The sequence below is a fragment of the Sardina pilchardus genome, chromosome 3 (assembly GCF_963854185.1).
Source record: "Sardina pilchardus chromosome 3, fSarPil1.1, whole genome shotgun sequence".
NCBI classification, from domain to species: domain Eukaryota; kingdom Metazoa; phylum Chordata; class Actinopteri; order Clupeiformes; family Clupeidae; genus Sardina; species Sardina pilchardus.
Genome location: NC_084996.1, coordinates 20,726,345 through 20,751,344, shown reverse-complemented (window position 1 = coordinate 20,751,344; position 25,000 = coordinate 20,726,345). Strand labels below are relative to the sequence as shown.

At 45.5% G+C, this 25,000-nt stretch overlaps 2 protein-coding genes across 9 annotated transcripts in view; one reads left to right on the top strand and one right to left on the bottom strand.

The window, feature by feature from the left end:
* LOC134077015 (centriolar coiled-coil protein of 110 kDa-like) overlaps positions 1–11,974 on the bottom strand; it is a 19,266-nt gene extending 7,292 nt beyond the window's left edge. Inside the window, exons 1-6 of one of the 3 annotated variants that reach the window (XM_062532365.1) lie at positions 11,839–11,974; positions 10,908–11,078; positions 4,011–4,139; positions 2,020–3,235; positions 1,351–1,460; positions 705–867 (exon numbers count right to left, since the gene is read on the bottom strand). In XM_062532365.1, coding sequence (XP_062388349.1) covers positions 705–867; positions 1,351–1,460; positions 2,020–3,235; positions 4,011–4,139; positions 10,908–11,078; positions 11,839–11,844 — 1,795 coding nt within the window. In that variant the 5' untranslated portion in view covers positions 11,845–11,974. Of the gene's footprint in view, positions 1–704; positions 868–1,350; positions 1,461–2,019; positions 3,242–4,010; positions 4,140–10,907; positions 11,079–11,323; positions 11,642–11,838 lie in introns of those variants that run through there. The other 2 variants (XM_062532363.1, XM_062532366.1) reach the window with 2 other exon arrangements.
* Positions 11,975–14,518: 2,544 nt separating this feature from the next.
* Positions 14,519–25,000, top strand: part of LOC134077013 (SUN domain-containing protein 1-like) — a 47,583-nt gene continuing 37,101 nt past the window's right edge. For 3 of the 6 annotated variants that reach the window (XM_062532358.1, XM_062532361.1, XM_062532357.1), the window contains exons 1-2: positions 18,087–18,119; positions 18,614–18,708. In XM_062532358.1, the coding sequence (XP_062388342.1) occupies positions 18,096–18,119; positions 18,614–18,708 (119 nt within the window). In that variant the 5' untranslated portion in view covers positions 18,087–18,095. Of the gene's footprint in view, positions 14,780–15,957; positions 16,180–18,086; positions 18,120–18,613; positions 18,709–25,000 lie in introns of those variants that run through there. The other 3 variants (XM_062532360.1, XM_062532359.1, XM_062532362.1) reach the window with 3 other exon arrangements.

Genomic DNA, 25,000 nt, shown 5'->3' with positions numbered 1-25,000 from the left:
TAGCGGTGCTTCGCCTGTGATGAGGCCGAATATAGTTCCAAGTAAATATCTGCCCAGGTAATAACCTCGTCCAATTTTGCTTTATGATATGTACTCGTTTTGAACACATGGCTCCCAAGATATATTTAGAAAAAATGTAGATGTCTCGGTCACTTTTTTTGGAGGGCGTGCTAACTGACACCCTTCATTTACAGCAACTGTGCTAAGCTAACGCTAAAAACGCTGCTCCCAAAGCAGGACAATGCCCGGACGGATTTTAACCGGGTTTTTTTCACTGTTCTAACTCCGGGGGTGACCGAGACAGGCTTAATTTCATTTTTGGGTGGAGTATTCCTTTAACTGGAAGAGTAGGCTAGGCTCTGACGCAATGACGAGAGCCAACATTCTAAGGCGCTCCGTTCCAGAATGTTTGTTGTGATCGTCATGTCCAGAGCCATGGCTCTGGTCATGTCCATCGATGTTGAGGATTATTGATACAATGCGTGTGTTCTTATCTCTGCGGCGACTGTTAATATTCTTATGAAATAAACAACTTGAAGTAGAAGTAGTTGCTTACCCGTCACAGTGGCGGGTGTGTTGACATATTTCACCCGCCAGCACGCAAAACTACACGCATTTGGCGGGTGGCGGGTGGCTAATTTCCATCCCTGGTGTGTGTGTGTGTGTGTGTGTATCTGTGTGTGTGTGTGCTGATTGTGCAGTACCCATGCTGTAGGTGCTGTGTGGCGGAGACCTCTCAGCGGTTCCCGGACTGAGGCTGGAGCAGGGGCTGGAGGCTGGGTAGTGCTCCCCCCTCACACTCCCCCACTCGCCCCCGGGCTCACTGGGACACACTCCCGATACGCGCCGCTCCGTACCCACCAGCTCCTGTCCAACACACACACACACACACACGCACACACACACACACACACACACACACAAGAAACACTGACAACAATGTCTAACGTTTACATGTTTGTAGCTATACACAAAGTGACACTTGTTCTGTTGTGTGATGTCCTCATCGTACACCCTGCCTGCCGGCTTGATAAGTAAGGTGGGTTTTTTTTTTACAAATAAATACATAAATAAATAAATAAATAAATAAATAAGAATAACAGAATGTCAGGAAAATCTTCCAAGTATTTAAGATTTTAAGAAACAAGAACCACAAAAGTAGTATGTTTTTTGACTCTGGCCCAGAGGCTTGTTTCCTCAGCGGTTAGCGTCCAGGCAAGATCTTTGATTAGCTTACTGGGTTTTGTTGTGACGTCACATGCAAAGTATGAATACTGGAAACCCTATGTGAGTAGATAGAGTAGCTCCTCTATGGTTCTGTGGTAAATGGGTGTAGTTTGAGTGTCTGACCTGGCGGAGGCGCTGTTGCTCCCTCTCTTGCTCTGCGAGGAGCAGGGAGAGCTGAAAGGCATGCTCCTCCTCCAGAGCCTGCACTCTCCACTGAACAGCATCCACTGCATCTGTCACACACACACACACACACACACACACACACACATAGAGAAACATACACACGCTCACAATTAAACAACTAGCAATCAAACACTGAAACAAACCCTGTATTCTAGCATGATTTCTGCCACTTAGATTAGTAGACATTACAGATACAATACAGCAGATGTATAACAGCCAGCTGCGAACGCACACTCTGTATAAACGTACTTTGCACTCTGAAATCATTACATTGATCTCATTACATTGAACTAATCATTAAAAGAGAAAACAATTAAAATGTGAAAAATGTATTTTCATAATCGACTATAAAAATAATAATTAGTTGCAGCCCTTACCCATAATTTCCCAAGTATTAGCAGAGTCTTATACATTGGTTTTGCAAAATGTCTTCAGCTATGAGGTTAATACGTGGAGACAGTTAATGTGGTATTAATATGGTTTTGTTTCTTTTAACTTGCATAAAGCACTGTCCTGCGGCTTATACACAATGTGGCTAATACACAGGAAATGACTGTCCACATTACATCTTTAACACATTGATAGGTAGTCCACTGCCTGCCTCACCTGTGCGCTTGTCCTCCACAGGTGTGCTCAGGAGGCTGGGGGTGCGCCTGCTCTCGTGATCGCTCTCACTGTCCAGCCGCAGCCTGACCTGAGAGGTCACGGGGTCAGGGGTCACGGGGTGGTTCCGCAGGAGGGCGGGCACGGGGCTCTCCTGCCCATGGCCCGGGTACGGGGGTCCGGGCGGAGACCTGCGGGCGGAGGGCCTCTGCGCCACGCCGGCCATGAAGCGCGGGAGCCGCTCCTGACTGCGGTCGATGGGCGCCACGCCGAACTGGCTGTCCAGGGTGTGGCACCTCCGCCGGAAGCCCTCCGGACCGGGCGGGTTCGGCCCGCCCACAACGCCCTCTGCCTCGCCGACGGGGCTGGGCACAGTGTTGCTGGCGCGGCGGCTACCCGCCACCCAGCTGGCGCTGGACGCGTGGTCAGGCGACCTCTGGTCCATGGCGAGCCACGAGGCGATGCCGATGTCCTTGGGGCGGGACGCCGCGATGTCGGCGGCGGCGGGGAAGGAGAAGAGGAGGTCGCCGGTGGACACGGGCCTGGGTCTGCCGCGGTGCGGGCGCAGGGTTGGGGTCGGACTCGGGCTCAGACTGGGCTCGGGTTGGCACAGCCGGGCCCACGGCCCGCTTGGCACGGACTCGGCAGGTCCACGTGGACCCACGGCGGGCACACTCTCGTCCTGGCACTGCCGCTGGACTGGGCTTGCGGTGGCGGCGGCGGCAGAGGACACGGGGCTTTGGCGTTGTGACGCCGTCTCGGCGACAGGACTTCCGTTGTCGTTCTCTTTGTCGGACAGGCTCTCGTTGGCCACAGCTGCCACTGGCCTGGTGGCGTTGGCACCGCTGGCGCTGTTGCAGTCGACCTTTGACCCAGGGCCACGACCCTGCTCGCGCTCCATGTACTCACGTGACTTCCGCAGCAGGCTCTGCAGACTCACCTCCCCTCCCATACTGTCCTCCTCCATCTCTACCTCCTCCTCATCATCCTCCTCCTCTTCCTCCTGCTCCTCCTCCTCTGTCCTCACCTCCACCTCCCTCAGTCGGAGCGCAAACGGCTCCACCTGATGAGCGGGGGCCGTGTCCGTCACCACCACCCTACTAATGGGCAGGCACTGCTGGTCTGAGCCCTGGGGGAAGCTTCTGAGCTGAAGCTCGGTTTGAGGATTGTGGTTCACAGGAGAATTTGGAGCCTTGGACGGCTGGAGCACTTTGCGTTTCTGTTTCTGGAAAAAAAACAAAAACAAATCGTGCCGATGCCAAATGTGAATAACTTAAACTTTAAATGAAAGTCTTTTTATTCTCCCATTCAATTAAGCACTCTTAAAAAACTGAATTCAGTTGATCAGGAATAGGAACTTAAGAGAATGGCATACAGTTTCTATTGTAAAAATGAACTTAATAAACAGCTTTTCGGTCCTTCAATCCTCCTCGGATTATTTGTAAATTAACCGGAGAATAACCTGAGAAAGGACCGAAACCTCGTTTATTAAATAAATACATTTTAGCAAGACAAAAAGTGTACGGGAGTTTCGGAAGTTCCTTGACAGTCCACCTCAGGTCTTCTACTACGCACCTGTACAGAAGAGGTGTGCAAAAGTCTTTTGTTTTCTCAAATTCTAAAATTTTTCTCATATTTGATATGCAGCAATTTGGCACTTATTCCTCAAAAGATAACAGTCACGGAACACACGTTTGTACAGATATCTTCATCTTGCTGTTCATTCTTGAGAACAAGCTGAGCCGGTTTTTCAGCCAAGGTTAAACGTTGTATCAAAGCTATGGTATGGAGGGCCATTGTCAAGACAGTTATTCATTAGCCTGCTGTGTGTGTGTGCAAAATAAATGTGTCAGCTTTATGGTGTGTTTTAACTGAAATAGTAACAATCTATTAGTGTGTTTATTTGTGTGTTCATGACCATACGTATGCCTAGTGTGTGTGTGTGTGTGTCTTTGTAGTGTTTTTATAGCTGTATGCGTTAAGTAAGTCCTCACCTGGGCATTGTCCAGAATATTCTGCACCTGTGTGAGCAGGCTACTCCTGCACAGGACCTCTCTCTCGGCCTCCTTCTCAGCTGCTCTCTGCCGATACACACACATCTCTCTTCGCTGCTCCTCAGTCAGCTGGCAAGAGACAACACACACACACACACACACACACACACACACACACACACACACACACACACACACACACACACACACACACACACACACACACACACACACACACACACACACACACACACACACACACACACACACACACACACACACACACACACACACACACCATAAGTATGGTCATAAACACACAAATATCACACAATCTTATAGATGTTACTATTTCCGTTAAAACATACCATGGAGCTGACAGATTTATTTTGCATTGCTTAGTTAGCTTAGCTAACACACAAATGCACAAAAACAAACACCCATCAAGCAGCATTGTGTAATAGCAGTCAGGATGCAAGTTCATAGACACACACTTAGTTCTCATTTATGCCAGCCATGAGTTCTTTCTCTCCAACTTCCAGTTTCTTTGTTTAGCTCTTCCTCCAGTCCAGCCCTTGGAGATTAACAATGGGGAACAGCTACAGGGACTCATAGTACACAGAGCCCTTTTACCCAAAGAGAAAAGCAGTTGTTCCTTCCGCACTACCATGATTAACTATCTGGTGCGTCAACGGGCGGGAAGTATACTAGACTCTGACGAAGACCTGGCAGAACGTTGAAACATTAGTCCTTTATGTTGGGACATTAAAATAAAAATAGAATCTGAAGATTTAACATATGTAGCTCCGGTGAACAGACACCTCTCTCAAGCCCTTTTATCTTCACTTGTAGATAATTGTGAAAATGCACTCAGTCTCCTCTGCACAGGAAAGTAATGCTGATCTGTGCAGTAAACCGAAATGCTGATATTGATGTGTAGTCTCTGATAGACTGCATTAGGCGGTAGTCAGCAGGACACAGACAGACCCACATGACTCCATTTACCCCAACTGTCCACCCTAATCAGTGCCATCTCCAACAGACAGAGCAGTAATCAAATCCTAACCAGTTGCCATGTCCTCTGGTGAGCAAGAGAAATTACATTAAGTGAACATTGCCAACAAGGGCCATCTATCATTAGATAGTAGTGGCTTTCAAAAATACATTGGGTCAACACCATTACACTTTGTAAGTGCTAGCGTTTTCTCAAGCACTGTCAAGTCAAGTCAAGTCAAGTTTATTTATATAGCACATTTCATACACAGAGGTCATTCAATGTGCTTTACATAAACAAAAACCAAACAGTAATTATAGCAGATAAAAGCATAGATGGGCAAAGAGTAATAGTAATAAAAATAATAATAATAATAATAATAAAAAGATCATAATAGAAAATAAAAACAAAGCATAAATCAAGATCAAATCAATAAGGAATAATTAACATAAAAGACTCCAGATGGAGTAATTAAGAGACAGTTAGCAGAAAGCATCTGAGAACAATTTGGTCTTAAGTCTAGATTTAAAACAGGCTGCAGTTGGGGCCTTTTTAATGTCATCAGAAAGTTGGTTCCAAAGCTGAGCCGCATAGCAGCTAAAAGCTGCTTCGCCATGTTTAGTTCTAACAGCAGGCTTTACTAAGAGGTTTTTCTCCTGAGACCTCAGAGGACGAGAAGGTGTGTACTGCTGAAACATGTCTGATAGGTATTTAGGTCCTGCTCCATTTACTGATTTATAAACAATTAGTAGTGTTTTTAAAGTCAACTCTGTGACATACTGGAAGCCAGTGGAGAGATTTAAGAATTGGAGTAATGTGCTCAGTTCTTTTTGTTTTTGTGAGAACCCTAGCTGCTGCATTTTGAATCATCTGAAGCTGTTTGATAGTCTTTTTAGGAAGGCCTGTGAAAAGCCCATTGCAGTAATCAACCCTGCTAGAGATAAATGCATGAATGAGTTTTTCTAAGTCATGTTTTGACATTAGCCCTCTCAGTTTGGCAATATTTTTGAGGTGATAAAAAGCTGATTTAGTTATCATTTTCATGTGACTGTTGAAATTTAGATCACTGTCGATTAATACACCGAGATTTTTGACAGTATCCTTTGCTTTCAATCCTTTTGTTTCAAGGAGAGTGGCAACCTTAATCCTTTCCTCCTTTTTACCAAATATTATTGCTTCAGTTTTTTCTTTGTTCAGCTGAAGAAAATTTTGAGCCATCCAAGTGTTGATTTGTTCTATACACTGACATAGAGATTCAAGGGGACCATAGTCTTTTGGTGACAGAGCTAAGTAAATTTGTGTGTCATCTGCATAGCTATGATATGAAATCAAATTATTTTGGATGATTTGTCCAAGTGGGAGCATATAGAGGTTGAATAATAGTGGCCCCAAGATCGACCCCTGGGGAACACCACAGGTCAGGGATGTTGGTGTTGAGGTACAGTTGCCGATGGCAACAAAGAAGCTCCTTTCTTGTAGATATGATTTGAGCCAGTTTAGAACTATGCCTGTAAATCCAACCCAGTGTTCTAGTCTGTGTAGTAAAATATTGTGATCAACAGTGTCAAATGCTGCGCTAAGGTCCAGTAGCACTAGGACTGATGTTTTACCAGAATCTGTGTTGAGACGTATGTCATTGAAAACCTTAATGAGAGCTGTTTCAGTGCTGTGATTTGCCCGAAAACCAGACTGAAAGTAATCAAAATACCCATTTGATGTTAGGAAGGTGGTTAGTTGATTAAAGACTACTTTTTCAATAATTTTGCCAATAAAAGGTAGATTGGATATGGGCCTGTAATTGTTTAAAATGGAGGCATCCAGGTTATTCTTCTTGAGCAGTGGCTTTACAACAGCTGTTTTTAGTGACTTAGGAAAAGTGCCAGACAGCAGTGATGTATTTACAATGTGAAGGACATCTGAGGCTATAAGGTGAAAAACAGTTTTGAAGAAATTTGTAGGCAGGGTGTCTAAGACACACGTGGAGGAGCTGAGAATCTGTACTGTTTTTTCAAGTGTTTCGTAGTCTATCAAATTGAACTCTGACATCAAGTTAAGTTTCCCTCTATTTGTAGCTGGAAGTTCCGGGTGTTGAATGAGTAATTTAGCAGATATATTGAGTCTGATTTTGTCAATTTTACCTTTAAAAAAACATGAAAACTCATTGCATTTATTAGTTGAGAGAAGTTCGGGCACTAATTGTGAGGGAGGATTTGTTAACTTTTCGACAGTGGAAAATAAAACACGAGTGTTATTTGAACTCCTACTGATGATGTTAGAAAAGAAAGACTGTCTTGCTTTGCACATTTCAAAGTTATATGTGCGGAGCATGGCTTTATGGATGTCATAGTGGATCTGAAGTTTGTATTTACGCCATTTTCTTTCAGTTTTCCTACACTCTCTTTTTAGGAGTTTAACCGCTGGATTTTGCTTCCATGGTGCTTTCTGTTTGTCCTTAACTTTCTTGGATTTTAAGGGAGCAATGCCATCCATAATGTTTGCCATTTTTGCATTAAAGTGATCCAATAAGTCTTCTACTGAGTCTGACAAATTACTTGATGTCTGTGAGAGTGCTTGCTCAAAAAGAACACTTGTCTTATCATTTATGATTCTCCTTTTTACCAACATAGATCTGTTCTGACTGTGTGGGGACATAGACACATCAAAGAACACGCAGAAATGATCAGATAACGCCAGGTCTTTAACAGCTGTGGAGACATTGAGACCCTTTGTGATAACGAGGTCGAGTGTATGGCCTTGAGAGTGTGTTGGCTCCTGTATATGCTGTGTTAGGGAGAAAGTGTCGATTAGTGCAATGAATTCCTTGGCATAATTGTTTTCAGGATTATCCACATGTAGGTTTAGATCCCCTGATATAATAAGACAGTCAAACTCTATGCAAATGACTGATAGCAGTTCACCAAACTCTTCAAGAAAGACTTTAGCTGAATGTTTTGGAGGCCTGTAAATAGTCAGTAGTAAAATCTGAGGAGAAGACTTAATGCTTGCACACAGATATTCAAATGAAGTAAATTCACCAAATGATGACTGATTGCACTGAAAGGATGCCTTGAAAATTGTAGCTATCCCCCCTCCTCTTTTATTTGCTCTGGTAGCACTCAAAAAACTGAAATTTGGTGGAGCAGATTCGATGAGGGTAGCAGCACTGTTTGCTTGGTCTAACCATGTCTCAGTTAAGAGTAAAAAATCAAGGTTGTATGTGCAAATAAGATCATTAATTAAGAATGATTTGTTTGAAAGAGATCTGATGTTTAGGAGAGCTAGTTTTGCTGTAAGAGTTGGCAAGCTATGATCCACTGGGGAAATCTGAGGCTGTAGTGGTACAGGTAGGAGATTTGACTGGTTTACCCTGTAGGCTCGATGTGCTAGTCTTCTATTACTTGTCAGAACAGGAATAGAAAATGACATAGGCTTACTGGGTCCCGGCATGTTCTCAAAACTACTGTCACTACCATTTCTATTGCAGGGACCCACAGAATATCATACAATACTCTCATGAAGTTGTTGCTGCGTAGGTGATCCTTTTGCATGCGGAGGGGGAGGGCGTGGAGGTGCACTGCGCTTCAGTGCTGAAGGTCTTGGGCTGTTAAAAATCTGCCTGGCTGCTGGTAGCAGTCTCTCCATTGTTGCAGGGAACGTCATGTGCTTGAGTGGGGATGGTGACGGGTATGTGGGGGATCCTGTGGAGTTTGTTTGGGTGGTGGAATGATGAGGAAGGGATTGGGATGGGATATTAGGTGGGTTTGGGTGGCCTGGGTAGTTGGATTGGGTGGGGTGGTTATTGGGTGTGTGTAGTGATGGGAAATCAAGGAATAAAAGTCCAGAGTCTCCATCTGCCAGATGGAGTCCTGGGGGGTTTGTTGCTTCGCTATTAGCAAGTATTCCAGTAGTGTGTTCCATGTTGTTATGGCTTTGTGGTGGCAAGGAGTCAACGGAGGTGGGGAGGGGCACTGGTACATGACCCTTCCTTTCTGATAGCCTTCCAACAGCTTTGATAGGTGCTATCTTCTCCTGTTCATGACATCCATTTGTTTGCTGAGATTTCGCAGAGTTTGACGCCAGTGATTTACTATGAATCATTTTAGCAGCACCCATCTTATCATGTCCAGTGGACGTGGCTGGGCATTGTTGTTCTGGTTGTTTATGTTTCTCCAAGGTCTGCATGTTGATGTCCTCAGTTTGTTCCGTTTGTGTGGCTACTGAGCGCTTATCAGAGGCTTGGCTCAAGGTTGGCAGAGAAAATGTTGGGTGCAAGAGAGAGAGGTGATAGTTCTGTGTTAAGATCTTGGCTCCAGTCCAACTCAGCTCTGTGCTTTTTGGTCTGAAATATTCCCTGCGATTCCAGAAAAGGTTGAAATTGTCAATAAAATTCATCCCAACTGAAAAGCATGTTTTTGCGAGCCAGGTGTTTAAACTAAACAGTCTCGTAAAACCAAAGCTTCCCTCTGCTGGGAGTGGGCCACTGATGAAAGTTTGTAATCCAAGTTCAAATAGAGCAGAGAAAAGTTCCTTGAAATCTTGTTGGACATACAGTTGTTCTTTGTAAATGTCATTTGCTCCAACATGCACAATGATGCGCTTGATAGTTGTATATTTTGACACCAGTTCAGCCAGTTTGTTTTTTGTGTCAGACACTGAAACATTTGGGAAACAACATACAATCATCCTTTCCCCATTTAAAAGTCTCACTGTAGAGTCGCCTAGAATGAGGGTTGTGGGATGAACAGGTGCCGAGTGCTGCTTCTTGTCTGTGCCCGTCTTTCTATTGTTGTGGTTTGCTCGCTGCCTGTTTTGGGTTTTTTCCCTGGGAAAAACCTCTCTCACGTCCTGGAGGCATTCAAATCTGTTCCATAGTTTTAGGGGCTCTGGGTCACCCCTAGGACCACAAGCCCTATGGTTTGCTGATCTGTCTGTATTTCTGATCCGAGGCCTGGAATTAACATTTGAGTTTACTGGTGTTGAGGTACGTACAGTTCTTGTATTACGTTTTTTGCTTTTTGGCCTGGCACCTTGCCTGCGCCAAGGCTCAGAACTCTCATTTTGCTTTGTGAGGTCGATGCATTCAATGCTATTGGAAGATTGTTGAGTTACATTCTCTGCATTTCCAGTTGTCACTGTACTCACTTCATGAGATGTCTCTCGTAGTTCATCCGTCTTTGATGAAAGGGCACCAATCTTTGATTCCAAGGCAGAAATCCTCTGTTCTAGTTCAGTACATTTACTACATGATCTCCTGCGTCTCGGGCCGGAGGAGTGCATGTTGTTTAATCCAACTTCAAGGTGACTTGCCGTTCATGTAAAGTAAAAACTAACTATTAAAGTTTCACCGTCTTTGCTAACCTAGCTTGTAAATGAAATAAAAGAAAGAAAAAGAGTGAAAATTGCTAAAGGGATAGTAAAGCAGGAGCAGCAAGAAATGCGTCCTACTCGCTTGAGTAGGAGGAGGATCTCTCTGTGACAAAACTAGCAGTTTAGTGACCACAGGGGAAGTTGACCTCAGAGGAGAAGTTGACCTCGAATGCGAAATGTTCAGCCCTTTATATGGTTTAGTCACATGGATCAGAAGTAGACTTTTTATTAAAGTTTTATTTTTCGGCCATATATCATCAAAACGGGGGCATATTGTAAGTTATTGCACCATTGACAAATTACAACTGTGTCCGTTGGTTGATAATATCTCTGTCTCCACGCAACTGTGTGCATCTGGCAACGCCAAGAACTCAGTGTTAACCCAACCGTCTCTAACTCAGTGTTGACGATGTCCACAAATCCCCCTGCTGCACATGGCTTATTATTAACACATCATGTCCGCATGGCTGGCAATAGTATACTAACACAAAACAAGGCCATTTGCCCCCCAATAACCGCGTTCCCCGTTAACATACCCGGGGTGACAGGATAGTTTTGCCGTGGATACAGATGGCTGAAGATTTCAGCCATTGGCCAGGTGTCGGCGAGTTGGAGCACATCCTTTCCCCCTGCCCCTCCGATTGCAGCTTGGCCAGGCTCCGCAAACAGAACTCCTCGTAATTGTCCATCGCTGAGTGAGTGCTGACCTTAAACAGTAAATAAAAAATCAAAGGTTTTCAACGCCAGACTTCCTGATGCGCTCTGAACCAACCTCAAACGCAAGATAAACACAGACTGGCTGTCTGTCGATGGTATCGCTGACATGCAAGGGCAGTGGCCAAGACTTGACTTCAGCGAGAAATAGAAGGACATGCCAATCAGGATAGTGTAGTAATGTATTAAATCATCTATGAATCGCTTTTTTTTCGTAAGATAACGTTACGCTACAAACCTCGACATGCGTTTGGCTCAGTGTCCCACTGCCCTAGTAGCCTGTCAGTGACCAGCATTCGTTGCTGCTAACTGACTAGCTAAAGCAAGGCTGAACATCTGTAACGTTAGCAGCGTTTCTTTGTCGTCCTGCGGAATGTAGTTAAACAAAAAATACTAATATTAATCGAAGAACGTTTCGTATAGCTAAACCGTATAGCCACGCTGACATCACACAACGTCAAGTCAATCGTAAAACAACAATGAATGGTGAAACTGGAGTCTTGTCAAATACGTTAACTGATAACGTTTTTGGCCCCGCTCAACTAGCGAGTGCGGCTAATTGACATCATACAACTACATTGTCGAACGCGAACAGAGCACAAATACACGCCGGACTCAAACGGTTTAGTTAAAATCTAAAATATTCGCAAGCGTGATTGAAATTGACAGGTTCGTTCTATTGAGCAGTTGCAAGCAAGCTGGCGCTGGCTGGCGCGAAATCCTGATGTTTCCTGCGTCTGTACACCAGCCTACCTTCATTAGGGATCCACAATTCCATCAAAGTTCCATCATCACCGACCCGTCTTGAGAGGTTCGATGGCATTTGTTGGTGGTTTTCATATTATCCAATGGGCCGTCATGCAGACCCACCTAGTTCGTGTTAAGGCTAGCTAACATTACACATACACCGTTTCCTTCCGTCGGTGACTGACTGACAACAGCGCCTCCGCCTGTCAACTACATCCCGTAGCGGTGAACTGTAGGCTGCTCTATCTTTTACTGTCTATGAGGCTACCCCTTAAATGTGTATTGAGCAGTACAAGTCGACTACGAGATACCACATTGCATATCATTTGGATCATAAAGAAGGGCATTTGAGGGGGGGAAATAGACAGGAGTATAGCCCACACATGCTGCTTTAACACTACATTGTATATCTAACAGAATGTCAATGTCCAAAATCATTGCATGGTTGCAGATGTAAATAGGCCTACCAGAGACAAGAGTTTGTTTATCTTATTTATTATACATAGGCTGTATTTCCAGAATGCACATTTGTATGATAAGGTGTAACAGCAATAGCCAGTAGATGGCGCACGTTCTTTATTTTCGGCTTGGGACCAACTTTTCCCAACTTCACAGCTCATCTTTATGACTCATTTCAGCCAACGGCCGCGTGGTGCGCACTCGGTCTTTGTTCGCATGTAGTAAGGCTCTGATGTCATCCTCTTCAAAGGTGCGTTTACCTGCCTGTCAACGAAGAGCAGACCACAGGTGTGACAATCAGAATTAGGCTACGGATCTTTACATTGAGATAGGGGTGAAGTCAGGTAAATTGGGCTTTTTGGTGGATCCTAAAAATAAAAACGTAAAAATTGGATGAGTAGGCCTTGCTACCAGGCTATAGCCTATAGCCTACTTTTTAAAATGCATATGCTGCTGTTGCCAAATAAACTCCTTTAGAAGCTTTGGGCCCTAAAAGATAGGCTAGCCTACTAAGACACCCAGGTTACTGATGACATGTTCAGGTCATGGAACAGTTGATCGTGTATAATGGGACAGTGATGTTTAAAAAGGAGGTTGATAAGGGGGGCAGGGGTTGGATGGACCCCAACCCCCCATTGTCCATTAGGCCTATTCTCAGACCAAAACTGGATCTCATAAAGGGCATTTGTATTTACCATGTAATAACTTGATTGGTGATTGGTTGCATTTAAAGAGCCCAAGATTAAAAAAAAAATCCTCATTTACCTGACTACCCACAGAAATAGACAGAAAAGAGATAGATAAATAGATAGATAGAGAGATGGATAGATAGATAGCCTAGATAGATAAGCAAACAGTGTGACACCTGAGACAGACGTTTAATTCCCACACAGGCCAGGGAGAGCTCGTAGCACAGGCGCATTTCCAAGTGTTTAGAGGTTCCACTCAGCATCTCTGCCCGGAACTTCTCATGGTGAATTTCTATAAAAAACAAAATAATAATTTGACTTTTCATTTGAACTGTAATGCATCTGTTACAAACGTCTGGCCTATACAAACAGTCACATGACCAGCTTAGCTCACCAAACAGGTGTATGCATGACGTCTTCATGTCTTCCCGCTTATGTTTCTGGCACAAATCCCCACTCACAACATACTCAATGACGCTTTGTCTGTCAGATGAGGTTGCTTTTCCCATGACATTTTCAATCTCTTAAAGACAAACAAGAAACAGGTATCCCTTTATTTTATTTTTTTTATCAGTTCACCTTTTGATTGCCTATAGCCTACAGCAGCAGCCTATGGCCATCTTGTTAAAAACAGGGTATCATCATGATTACATGTTTAGCTCCACTCACCTTTGGCAGTCTCTATGCAGCTTTCACAATATAGGGCTACAATAAAAAAAAAAAAAAAAAGACCAAACTGCAATCATTACTTTTGTGTCTCCTTTTCCTCCCGTGGGATTGGAGTAGGTCTATACACTGTTAAATCATCAGTCAGACAATGCAGTCGCAGCTCAGGATACTGTACTCACACTGGTCAACTCCACGTGCTTGTCCAGTGGAGAGATGAAACAGACACATAAAAGCGATCAAATTGAGGCAAATCCGGCAAATCATTCTTTCTGTCCCTTAACTCTGCCAGTGTTTTCCAACTAAGCTGGTTCAGTGCATATATATCTCTGCAGTCTTCCTTTTGTGTCATATAATCTTTTCTAAGTTAGACCTGAAGAGAACAATGGAACTAAAGCATTGCTGTCATTCCGTATCATGTTACCGGTCAGCTTGTTTTTCTGGTTTGTATCTTCACTGTCATGCACTGGTATTTCATAATGATTTTGACTAGGCCTACTCAAGCTGGGCCAGTAGCCTACAATTCATTAGTCATTTTACTAATTTCTAGAGTTGTAAATGTTATGCTGGCTAGATTATAATATAGTAGGCCTAGGCTAAGTAAAAAAAGGTAAGGGCCTGGCTTGTTTGGATTCTGTAAGCCTATTTAAAGCCTATCCAACTCTGAGATGGATCTGGCTGGTTCTGATCCTGTCCAGACCGGTCCAGAACTAGTAAAGAATTATAGTCATGGGCTGTGTGTGCCACGGTGCCACTGCCTGGACAGAATGACTGTACTTTCAGAAACCCCACCCATCGCCTTTTGTGGACCAGGGAAAAAGTGATGCAAATTTACGATTTGAGCGGTTCCACCATTCCACCGTTAGGTTGAAGCCTACCATGTGACATCTAAAATCCGCTGAAGGAATAATCAGTAGCCAGACTTCAAACCTCGCATCTCCGAATAAGACAAGTCGTAGGCGTTTGGAACCAGTGTAATGAAAAGCTACAAAGTGGACTATAAGAAAAAGTTTTTTGAGCGTGAAGAAGAAGAATGTACCTGCATGGTAAATCTCAATAGCTAGCTCTCTGAGTTAGTTATTAGCATCCCCTTGATTTTGAGAAGACGACCGAATCTGATCGGGAGGAAACAAGTAAGTATAACTTATTTATTGGTGAACTTTGTCGAACCTCTGTCTGTTATTGCCTTGGACAGTTTGTTAAATAGGGAACTAGCTAGCATGCTAAGCAACAATTTGCATAATGTTAGGCAGCTTGTTGGATTAACAAGGAAGTTATTTGCAAGCCAAAAGTAGAGGAGGAATGGGCAAAGTCCATCTACTTTGACAGGAACTGACGAAGCTTTGTGTTGGTAGCACGCTAACGTTGTTAGATTAATATTGTGAATCTTTCTCAAAGGTAACCTGTTAACAGTGAAGTCGTCACTACCAGAGCCAGTCTGTCACCATTGCCTTACGTCCAAAACGCACTGATTTTAGATGGGAAAGAATAATGATCGAACGCTTGGTTCGGTCATGAGAAAGTCCGCAGGCTGTTTTGCTTTCTTTGTAAAACAGTAGTTTGCTCTCTGAAGCATCTGTGTATGTTAATGAATGAGCAGTTCGATGTCATTACTTTGTTAAATTGTGATTTAATCCGTTTTGTACTGTTGCCCATTCCCCTTGCCATCTAACTGGATTTGCTTGCTGTTTCACATTTCGCGGTAAGGCCACCCTTTTTGGCTGCTGTCAACGTGCTTGTGGCTTGAGCTCTGATAGGTGGTGTGGAACATGACGTCACGTGTTGTGGCGTTCTCTTTTGCCAGCAGGTGGCAGCGTTGTGCTGTAATCCGTGTTTGTGGTACCAGAGAATGGGAGAGTGTGTTATTGCACATTGCCTACAATAAAGTAAGGTGAAATTAAGTACCCTGCAGTTAGTGGTGCATTGTTTGAGCATACCGTGTATATCATCTGGCAATGTTAATCCTATATTGTGCATGGTTCTGCAGTGTCCAGTTTTGACCTATTATGCACTGGCCACTATTTAAGTGGAATTAACACGCGTGAGAGATTTGAGGTCTATACGCTAAAGATTTTTGACTTATGCTGTTTGATCATTCATGAATGTTTTACTTACTTCTACATCTTAACGGTGCTGTTGAAGCCCTATCCGAAGGGTGGGACACAGCGTCCCCGCTATCCTCCAATAGATTCAAAGTAAGCCTCATGATTGACAATACCGAGTCTGGAAGTGGGAGGAACAACCTCGGCAGCTATCCCTTGGCTTTGTTACGTCTGGGAAGCCATTTTGGAATTCTGTTGGTAGTCTGAGAATAACAGGCGACTGTCAATTTACAAACTTTTGTATCTGTTTGCGGATTAATTTAGTCCACGATATCAGCGCTTGTCCCATGAGACTGAACCACTGTTTTCTATCATTTTGACAACGCGCCTTGACATGCGTCAAGAAGTTTGCGCATCTTTTAAGGCTGGATATTTCTTGTCCAACTGGATTACACTGAAGACAACATAAGATACATGGACTCATTGGACGGGCAAGTTAAAACTGTAGTTGATGTTGATACTGTTATGGCTACAATGTAGGCTACTGATACATAGCCTAGCCTGGATACAGTGTGTCAGAACGCTGATACATTTTTTTATTTATAATGTTCTGTCGCATGCCAGGGAAGCTCCTCTCTGCAGAACCGTAACGTTACAGCGAACCGAACCATGGGGCCTGGGATTTCAATCGTGTTCTATAACTGCAGTCTAAATTCTGGTCAAGATCTTACTCTGTCTTGTCTCCACATCAATCTAATTGTATTTTGAAATAGCCATCATATGGTGCAAGGAACACGCACAATATCAATGTCAGACAGTTGATCGGGCAATGTGCTGCTGAAATATTGACGTCTAAATATAGCATGCAGCAATATTAGACGCACCGTCGTTTCGATCATTTGTAAATCAGACGTGCACACATAAACAAGGCAGTCAATGTAATGTAGTTTTTGAAGAAAGCTTATAGCCTAGCAAAATCAGATTAATTGAGGAGCCATACTATATGACTTACTGACGGTGATTTGATTTGAACACTCCGCGCACTATAACAGAACGTGTTCTGCACAAAGGAGCTTAGGAGATTCGCGTAATTTAGCAGAGTGCTACCGACTCTGTGTTAAATACTTTCAGTTGGGACCGCATAATCGTACGCACTAACGGCTCGTATTTATTGAGTGACTGAGTGTCTGTGTGTGTGACCGTGTGAATTTCCCTGACATGGTTCAGTCTGTCTCGAGAGTAGCCATGTCCTGAGTTCGTCAGGCCTGATGTCCTCACTGGGACTTACACATGCTAGGATAGGACTATTTTAAGCACATGCACAAAAAATATACTACTGTATATTTGTATCGGCCCCGCAAGAGCGAGGTGACTAGAGAAATAGCTGATTACAATCTCAGCGTTTGCTGATGGGACTCCTTATGTTTTGCTCTGCTCATGTGGGTGAGTAGTGAGCTTATGCTCTGACTGCCAGCAAGTATCCTTAAGTCTGGAAGCGGTGCCCATCTCCAATACAGTGGCACTGCCACCACTGTTGGCATCTCTTGACTCCTCTTGACCTAGCCTGCTCCCGACCCAAACCATGGGCTCTGGCAGCCGATGGCAGCGCTGGTTAAAGATTATCACTTTGTAGATTACTCTATGTGCGCCTCAGTCCTGTGGATTTTTGGGAAAGCCATCTGTTTGTTTTAATCTTTGGGCCTTATTGGCTGTTTAGCCTGAGTTTTAAGCTCTTTCATTTCCTCTCTTTTTCCCTTCTTTTTTTAATATTCAATGATGAAACCATCCATGTTTTGATTTACCTGGACATTGGAATGGTTTTCCATCCAAACCAGTTGAGTTTGTATTCATTCAAATTAATAAACCTCAGTGACAGTCGAGGAAGTGGTGTTGGCCAGGCAGTGTCAGTTGCTGCACTGATAGAGTTTTGATTTATAGTGCAGCTGAAGTGAGTGACTGATTTTAAAATCAGATTGCTCAGGGTGCAACTTCTGTATCATGAAGCTTATGCACGTGATCATGCATCTTATCTACAACGACATTTATGTGCAGCGGAGGTGTGTTCTATCTGCCACGTTGTGCAATTCATTAAAGCATCATCAGTGTCTCCCACCTGTTGGCGTGTGATCCGTGCCAGGATGATGCGTACAGGCAGGTATGTCTGGCATCTTCATGCTGGCGATGGTGCTGTCAGACAGGCGAGCTTTGTTTGGTTGGCAGCTGGCAGGTTTGTGTCGACACGAGCACACTTGCTCAGGTGAGTTCCCACCCTCTGCCAACGCTCCACCCTTCCCGTGTGACTTTATAGCCAATCACGACGCAAAGTTACATTTGAGTCAGGTGTGTGAACTCGCACGGCACGGACAAGGGCTTTCAAGAGCCATTTTTGTGTCTGGCCCCGCAAGGGATGACAGCTGCAGTCATGGAGCAGGTGATGTTGCTCAGACTTTTCTTTCTTCGTGGTAGAATTGTGTGTGTGTGTGTGTGTGCGCTGTAGATTTTGTTTCATAGTGGTATGATGGCGATCGTATGCTGGCAGAGCTATGGTTTATTTAAAAACAGAGTGTGTAGGTGTAACCGTTCCTTTTGCTGAAAATCCAGCTAGCCCACACAATCCCAGTGAGGCTAGTTTTGCTTAGTTCTTTTTTTGTCTCTCTTTTGTCAGTTAGTAAAGAGCTCTTCTATTAATGGCAGGGTACAGCTTTCATACAAACTTCTTCTTTACCTTAGCTTGTGACAGACTGAACCCAAGTGTGTGTGTGTGTGTGTGTGTGTGTGTGTGTGTGTTTGAGAGAGAGAGAGAAAGAAAATGTGTGTGAAGAGCGGGTGTGTGTGTGTGCGTGTGTGTGTGTGCGCGTGTGTGCGCGTGTGTGTCTATGATCATGCCCACGTTGGGTCCTAAAGTGCCCCTTTGCCCCTCTGTAGTGGCACAGAAGAATGAACATGGACTTCTCCCCCCTACACACATATACGCCACCCCAGTGTGCCCCGGACAACACTGGATACACTTACTCCCTCAGGTGAGCGCAGCCTAGACGTGGGCTCTCTAGCGGGCTAGTTCCTTTGGGTGACCTGATCGCTCGAACACCTGTCATCGTGACCCGCAGGTGTACCCATTCTCATGATCCGTCCATCCAGTTGTGGGGTTTCTTTGATATGACCTTGTTGTTTGTTTGTGCAAGCAGTTGGGTGATTGTTGACTTTTGCCTTGGTGAGTGAGTGAGAGGCAGTTGTGTGGATTAGCCAGCACTACCACAAACACAAACACGAAAACACACAAACACACAGAAACACAACCACGCAGCCCTTAGGGGTGGGACCTTCTCGGATTTGTTCGGGATCAGAACCCGCCGCTCCAAGCTGAGTGTGTGTCCAATCAGATCCAGATGAGGGCTGTGTGTGTGCGTGGTTGTGTGTCTGTCTGTGTGTGTGTGTGTGCGTGTGACCATCCATGTGTGTGTGTTGTGTGAGTGTGCGTATGTGTGTCCGTGTGGGTACGCGTGCATTTGAGTGTGTGTGTGTGTGTGTGCGCGCGCGCCTGCTGTATTCTCTCTGCATACCCACATGTGTGTGTTTGGCTGCACCCCAGTCTGCCCACTGGAGCCAGGAGTCCTCCTGTTCTGTAGTGCGCTTAACGCCACCTTCACTGCCAGCCGGGGGAAGGGAGTCCAAGCAGCTGTTTCACTGACAAACTGTGGAAGGTTAAGTCTGAGTGAGAGGCAAACCTCCTAAATGGAAGTTAACAATGATGAAGCTATTTGGAGTAATGCCCCAGGGCTCGGTCCAAGATCCTCTCTGCCAAACTTCTGTCATATCTCGGCGCCCGTACTGAGACTAATGAATCAGTAATGCGTCAGCATTTGGGGATTCTAAAAGTGTGTCTTTTTTCACTATTTCACTATTTTCAATATTTAAATTTTGGATCATTTTACAGCCTCAATGATACACAAACACATCATATCTCATCCAAGGGGACGCTAACACTTGTAAAGGAATGGCCCCTGTTACAGAAGTTTAGTGGATGTTGTTGTTGTTGTTGTTCTCCTTCTTCTTTTTCTTCTTCTTCTCCTTCTCCTCCTCCTCCTGAGAAGTGTTTTTGTGTGGTGTTGCGGCCGTTCCTCTGGCTCCATGGAGGTGCTGGTGTTGTTTTCTCTGTCGTTGGCCCGTTCTCCCGCGCGCGGTTCTGCTGATGACTCACCCAGGGGGGAGGAGGGGAGGGGGAGGGCTACTGGTGGTCGGGGGGCCTGGCTCAGAGCGAGCGATCATGTGTGCGTGTGTGGTTTAGAAAGTCAAACAACACACACAGACACACACACACACACACACAAGGAAAGAGGAGGGAGACATTGTGGAACAAATCAGAGAGTTATGTAACTTTACTGGTGGATTCCAGTCTCCCTGCCATGGCTATTCCCATTGTAGGGTCGTCCTCTGTCTTGTGTTGCCTTTGTCCTCATTGGCAACTGTGCTTACAATGTCTGTACTTGTAGTTTATTGTGCAGTTATCCAGATTTGGGGTTAGCTTTTGATTTCCTTTCAGTGTAACATGAGAATTCAGACAGAAGACAGAGGCTTTGGGAGCAGAAGTGTAGCGCCCTGATTTGCATCAAGTCTCTAACACACTGTGTTGTAGAACAATAAGGAAGCTATATGAACAACTTCTGGATATTCTCGTTCAGTGTTTATTTGCATGGCATTTGCATTCCCCATACCATAATTTGTATTTCCCACAGTCTAGTATCACCATAGGAACCCACAAGCTTTGTGTTGTTCAGGAAATGCAGAAGTATTTCAGAGATGGTCATTCGTCTTTTGTCCGCCCTTCAGTGGAAGCGTCCACACCACACACTCACTTAGTTGTAGCATTTGCCACACACACACACACACACACACACACACACACACACTCACACGTACACAGACACTCACTCACACGCTCAGGTGTGGCCTCCGGCGTTCATCAAACCCCTCGGCTCTCATCTCGTGAGTGCTGAGACAGCTGGAATGTTCTTGGTTGTTTTACCTGCGTAACCCAGTTTACCTGCCGCGCTGCCGCCAGCCTTTGGGGCATTAAGTGGGAGTGGGAGTGGGAAATGTCACAGCTGGAATGTGGGCTCAGGTAGGGAGTGGCTGTGTGTGTGTGTGTGTGTGTGTGTGTGTGTGTGTGTGTGTGTGTGTGTGTGTGTGTGTGTGTGTGTGTGTGTGTGTGTGTGTGTGTGTGTGTGTGTGTGTGTGTGTGTGTGTGTGTGTGTGTGTGTGTGTGTGTGTGTGTGTGTGTGTGTGTGTGTGTGAGAGAGTGTGAGAGAAAGGGAGTGTGTGTGTGTGGTTTGTGTGTGTGTGTGTGTGAGAGAGAAAGGGAGAGTGTGGTAATGAGAGGGTGGGAATGGGTCCTGCAGGCTGTGCAGTGCTCTGCTGAGGTGAGCGTGCCGGGGCTATGCTTGCGTGCCGGGGCTGGGGGCCTGTTTGGACATGGGACACATCATGGAACTTTTAGTTCAGGGAAATATCAAAGTGCCTGCGGAGGTCCCACTCTTCTCCCTCCCCCAGTTTGATCTCTCTCTCTCTCTCTCTCTCTCTCTCTCTCTCTCTCTCTCTCTCTCTCTCTCTCTCTCTCTCTCTCTTTCTCCCTCTCAGCCTGTTGAGTTTCTTTAATCAGTCCCACGCCATCAGATCTGTAGCCCTGTACTTTGCTTGAAAACATGACATAAACACACACACACACACACACACACACACACACACACACACACCCGCACGCTGAGAAAGAAAGAAAGATCCTCTGAGGGCACTGCCCTTCTTTCATCTTGTTTCAAAAACGTCTGTCTTTAATTGTTATCTCATGAACTGGCTCAAGAGCTGTAAGGGCAGCTGCTATATTATCATCGTTAATGTGATTTCAGCTTGCGGCCCTGTGGGGGCGAGGGGGGGGGGGGGGGGGGCACGGGGGTCACGGGGGGCACGGGGGGCAGCCCACTCTGAGCTCCTCCTGTGCTCTGCCATCACGTTACCGTGCCGACTTTCAGCTGCAGCCCACTCCGACCCGTTGCAGTCTCCTCTACGGCTGTTTGTGTGCATTGTGCTGTGTAGGCAGTTATTTTTTTTTGGTCAGTGTTCATAAGAAGATAAAGATGGATGACCTTGTGTGTGTGTGTGTGTGGCATTGCTGTGCCATTGTCACCCAGTTCTTGCAGCCTCAGCTATTCTGTTTAAGTGTGACATTATTAACTAGCATCCCAAATAGCTGGGCCATCCTTATTCCTTCCCAACCAGCATTCTGAATATCTGGGCCGTCCTCCTTATTCATTCCTAAACATTCATTCTTTGCACACCTTACGAGATGTCTTGGAAAACTTTATGCATGTAGGCACATGTATGAAAGTGAGTGTGTGTGTGTGTGTGTGTGTGTGTATTTGCATGAAAGCTAGAGACATGTAGTGCACAGTGGGTGTACTGGCTCCACTGTAAGCGGTGATTAGCAGAAGTTAATGAAAAAGCAGAGGTCTGGGGTTTGATTAAAGGCGAGATTAGGGTAGTGTAGCGGGGGCCGCCAACTCCACCGCCGAGGGGTTAATGTGCTGCTGCGCCCGATTGTTCTGCCAACTCTTAGGAGCTATTACACGCCAGCGGGGAGCCTGCCTCCGGGTCTCTCACTGAGGAGGGGTGTGTGTGTGTGTGTGTGTGTGTGTGTGTGTGTGTGCGTGTGCACGCGCCCCGGAGTCTCTAACGCGCAGTCACTGAGGGCGCGTGTGTGTATGTGTGTGGGGACTTGAGTGACAAGTTCAGGGTAACTTTGAGTGAGAGGGGGGGGGGGTCAGGTGACAAAAAACGTTGGGACATCTGCTCCAAGTACTCAGAGCTGACACAGAGAGAGAGAGTGAGTGAGTGAGGGAGTGAGGGCGGGGGGAGAGAGAGGGACTGGATAGAGAGAGTGACAGGGACATAGAGAGAGGGGGGGCAGGGAGAAGGAGAATGAGAGAGCGGGACAGAGAGAGGAGTTGGGAGAGAGAGAGAGAGAGAGAGAGAGAAAGGGAGTGACAGGGACAGGAGAGCGAGAGAGAGGGACAGAGAAAGGAGCTGAGAAAGGGACTGGGAGAGAGAGGGGAAGACAGGGACAGAGAGAGAGGCAGGGAGAAAGAGAATGAGAGAGAGAGAGAGAGTGGCTGGGAGAGAGAGAAAGAGGGAGTGACAGGGACAGGAGAGAGAGAGGGGCACGAAGAAGAAGAATGAGAGAGAGGGACAGAGAAAGGGGCCGGGAGAAGGAGAGAGAGAGGGTCAAGAGCGGGGAAGAGAGGGAGAGGGGCATGGAGAGCTGAATTAAGTGAGAGTGAATAGCCTGTGTGTGTGTGAGTGCGTGAGTGCGTGTGTGTGCGTGTGTGCGTGTGTGCGTGTGTGCGTGTGTGCGTGTGTGTGTGTGTGTGTGTGTGTGTGGAGAGCAGCACAGAGAGGCAGGGTCGCAGAGAGCAGCAGATGTTTCTCGTGTTCTGGAACTTTCTCAGCAGACTCTAACGTCTGTCTGGCGGTGCTGCGTTGCCTGTCCCATGACAGTGAGTGTCATCCCCGTTTTGTAATTGCATAGCCGGTAATATAGCCAATCATCGTGCCAGGTTCAACGTCCTTGCAGTGAGGTTGGAAAAGCAAAGCTGAAAGGAGGCTCAGTTGTGCTCCGTTTCTTTTAGGCAACTTGATCCTGCTTAGCCGTATGATGTTCCCCCTCAAGGTTCCACTTGTTCCTGCATGAAAAAAGAGTTCTGATACTTTTGTCACTAGTGGAGGTGACGTTGGTGGAACACAAGTGGTCAGCAACATCTTTGGCTGGACACTTGGAACACAGATGCAAACAGCAATGGGTCTCCGCTGTGGAGCCCTGTGATCCAATCCCCTGAAATGCATAAAAGATATGATATGCATTGTGCATAAGAGCAAGTTTAAGGCCAATGTTTGTGTGCGATGTGTGGTCTCGTTCTGGTCCTGTCTGTCTGCCTATCTATCTGGTTCTCTGTCTGTCTGTCCATCTGTTTGTCTGTCTGCCTGTCTATCTACCTGGCTGGCTCCCTGCCTGTCTGTCTGTCTGCTCTCCCATGCAAAGGCCCCTTGCAGCTGGAGCTGGATCTGGAGCAGAGGCAGCTCTTCCCACCGTCTGCAGATTTACGGGCTCCCCTTCACGGGCTCCCAAGAATGTTGGAGAGGAGTGCTAGGAGTGTGGTGTGTGTGTGTGTGTGTGTGTGTGTGTGTGCTGGTGTGTTTCTCATTGAGCTAGAGAGAATGTGAGGATGGAGGGAAAGTGTGTGTGTGACGTGAGAGGCAGAGTGCACGTGTGTATTTGAGCCTTTATTTACGTGTGTGAACTTGAACTTTTCTCTGTGCTTAAAGGGATATTCCGCCATTTTTGGAAATACGCTCATTTTCCACCTCCCCTCGAGCAAAACAATCGATATTTACCTTGTTCCCGTTCATCCAGCCATTCTGTGAGTCTGGCGATACAACTTTTAGCTTCAGCCTAGCATAGATCATTGAATCGGATTAGACCATTAGCTTCTCGCCTGCTAGCTTCATGTTTAAAAGTGACTAAGATTTCTGGTAATTTTCCCATTTAAAACGTGTCTCCTCTCAAGTTAGAAAGTGCAATAAGACCAACTGAAAATGAAACCTGGCGTTTTTCTAGGCTGATTTGACATGGAACTACACTCTCATCTGGCGTAATAATCAAGGCAACTTGCAGCTACTGGCACTACTACTGCTTGTTGTCTATGGGGACTATTTTCAGATGCTGCGTAAGATATCACTGCGCCTATGGTACGTTTGCAAGTTGCCTTGATTATTACGCCAGATGAGAGTGTAGTTCCATGTCAAATCAGCCTAGAAAAACGCCAGGTTTCATTTTCAGTTGGTCTTATTGCACTTTCTAACTTGAGAGGAGACACGTTTTAAATGGGAAAATTACCAGAAATCTTAGTCACTTTTAAACATGAAGCTAGCAGGCGAGAAGCTAATGGTCTAATCCGATTCAATGATCTATGCTAGGCTGAAGCTAAAAGTTGTATCGCCAGACTCACAGAATGGCTGGATGAACGGGAACAAGGTAAATATCAATTGTTTTGCTCGAGGGAAGGTGGAAAATGAGCGTATTTCCAAAAATGGCGGAATATCCCTTTAACAGCAGCATGAAACTATGGATGGCTATTATTCAGTTGATGGTGAACACACACACACACACACACACACACACACACACACACACACACACACACACACACACACACACACACATACACAGCTCTTGCCCTCATCAGTTTCATGTGATCATTGAATGCC